Genomic DNA, 1,676 nt, shown 5'->3' with positions numbered 1-1,676 from the left:
TAATTTCTTTCTATTTTTAGTAGAGATGGAGTCTCGCTTTTGCTCAGGCTGGTCTCGAACTCCTGAGCTCAAACATCCTCCCGCCTCGGCCTCCCAGACTGCTAGGATTACAGGCATGAGCCACCATGCCTGGCAACTCTCAAACTTCTTGATGCTAAGTTAAATTAAGATTTATTGTTTTCTCTTATTTTCTCTCAGGTGGGAAAATGAATAAATACATTGTATTAAAGAACCGGAGAGTAGTGGTGAAAGATTGAAAAGTTAAACATGTTTCTTGATTTTTTAAAAGTTACTAAAGTGTTAGAGCAGTGAAGAAAGAAGGGACGCTAGAGTTAATGTTGTGTCTGCTTTTCAGAGAAAATTTTCCTTCTGGAAAATCCCCTGAGGCTGTCTCTAGGTTCAGGTCTAGTTTCTTACAGAAGTCATCTGTATATTTTGGAAAATCTTTAAAAAAAAAAAAAAAGTGGTTCTACAACTTTCCGTAGTTGCTAGTTTAGTTCTGAATAGTCTTTTCCGTGAAAACAATTTTTTATTAGGGCTTATCAGACAGTCCCAAAACAAGTTATGTGTAGGTTGTTGAATAGTGCGGAGTGGGTTCTCCCCAGGAATAGCTTAGGTGTAAATTAAACTCTATATGCCACGGTGTTTGCCCCAGAGTTCTGTTCCTTCAGGAAAGGGTGACCAATCCTTTTCCTGAGAAGCAGTGCCTTTAACATAATTTCTGCAAACTAAGATTATTCAGCTATTGGCTATTTTTTTAATAAAACCTAATAACTAATTAATGTTTTCTGAGTCTCACATCCAATCTTTTAGAATCTTTCTAAGTGTTCTAAAAGGTTTCTAAAAATGCAGGCCTCTCGCTGGCCTTTGTTTTCTCCACTCGGCACTGTGTCATTGCAGACAGTTTGGCCAGCTTGCCCTGGACCTGCTGGAGAAGGCGTTCAAGCAGAATGAGCGAATGGCCATGAAGCTGTTGACATGTGAACTCAAGAACTGGAGCAATTCCACCTGCTTGAAACTAGCCGTGTCTGGAGGGTTGCGGCCCTTCGTGTCACATACTTGCACCCAAATGCTACTGACAGACATGTGGATGGGGCGCCTGAAAATGAGGAAAAACTCTTGGTTAAAGGTAAATTTACTCGCATTATGGAGTTTAATGTTAGTTTAGTGTGAAATTCTGTACTCTTCAGTTCCATTTTCACTTGTTCCAGAAGTATATTTTCAGGAAAACCAGTTAATATCTTTGATTCTCGTAGACGAGCTGGGACCTTCTCAAAAGAATCTATGAAAAGCACTTTATTTCCCTCTGCCAGTTTTTTTTTTTTTTAAATGGAGATAATCGTACCTGCCCTGTCTACCACAAAGACAGGGAAGGTGGTTAAAAGCATATACCTGTACAAACGTATGCAAGATTTTGTTATTACTAAATGCCATTAATTCTGATAATTATAAACAAAGTAAATGAGATTTTTTAGTGAAATTTTTCTCAGCATGAGAATACAGATAATAACCTAGATAAAATGAGCAATTTTATGTTGTTCTGCTCATGGAATGTGTTGTTTCAGGAAATAAGTGAGTGTTTCATAAGGCTGCCCTCAACGACATTTTTTGTTCATATCGCTAACCATCTCAAAATTCTCAGCCTCATCTCTCATCTTATTTTTTATTTTTTATAT

The 1,676-nt window shown here is 37.8% G+C and overlaps 1 protein-coding gene across 1 annotated transcript in view; it reads left to right on the top strand.

Annotated features, from left to right (window-relative positions):
- TRPM6 (transient receptor potential cation channel, subfamily M, member 6) overlaps positions 1–1,676 on the top strand; it is a 130,309-nt gene that overhangs the window by 46,506 nt on the left and 82,127 nt on the right. Inside the window, exon 19 of the mRNA XM_012644416.1 lies at positions 905–1,129. Coding sequence (XP_012499870.1) covers positions 905–1,129 — 225 coding nt within the window. The remainder of the gene's footprint in view (positions 1–904; positions 1,130–1,676) is intronic.

The sequence above is a fragment of the Propithecus coquereli genome, unplaced genomic scaffold (genome assembly GCF_000956105.1).
Source record: "Propithecus coquereli isolate 6110/MARCELLA unplaced genomic scaffold, Pcoq_1.0 Scaffold211, whole genome shotgun sequence".
Taxonomy (NCBI): Eukaryota; Metazoa; Chordata; class Mammalia; order Primates; family Indriidae; genus Propithecus; species Propithecus coquereli.
The sequence above is the reverse complement of the archived record's forward strand: the minus strand, read 5'-3'. Positions and strand labels throughout refer to the sequence as shown.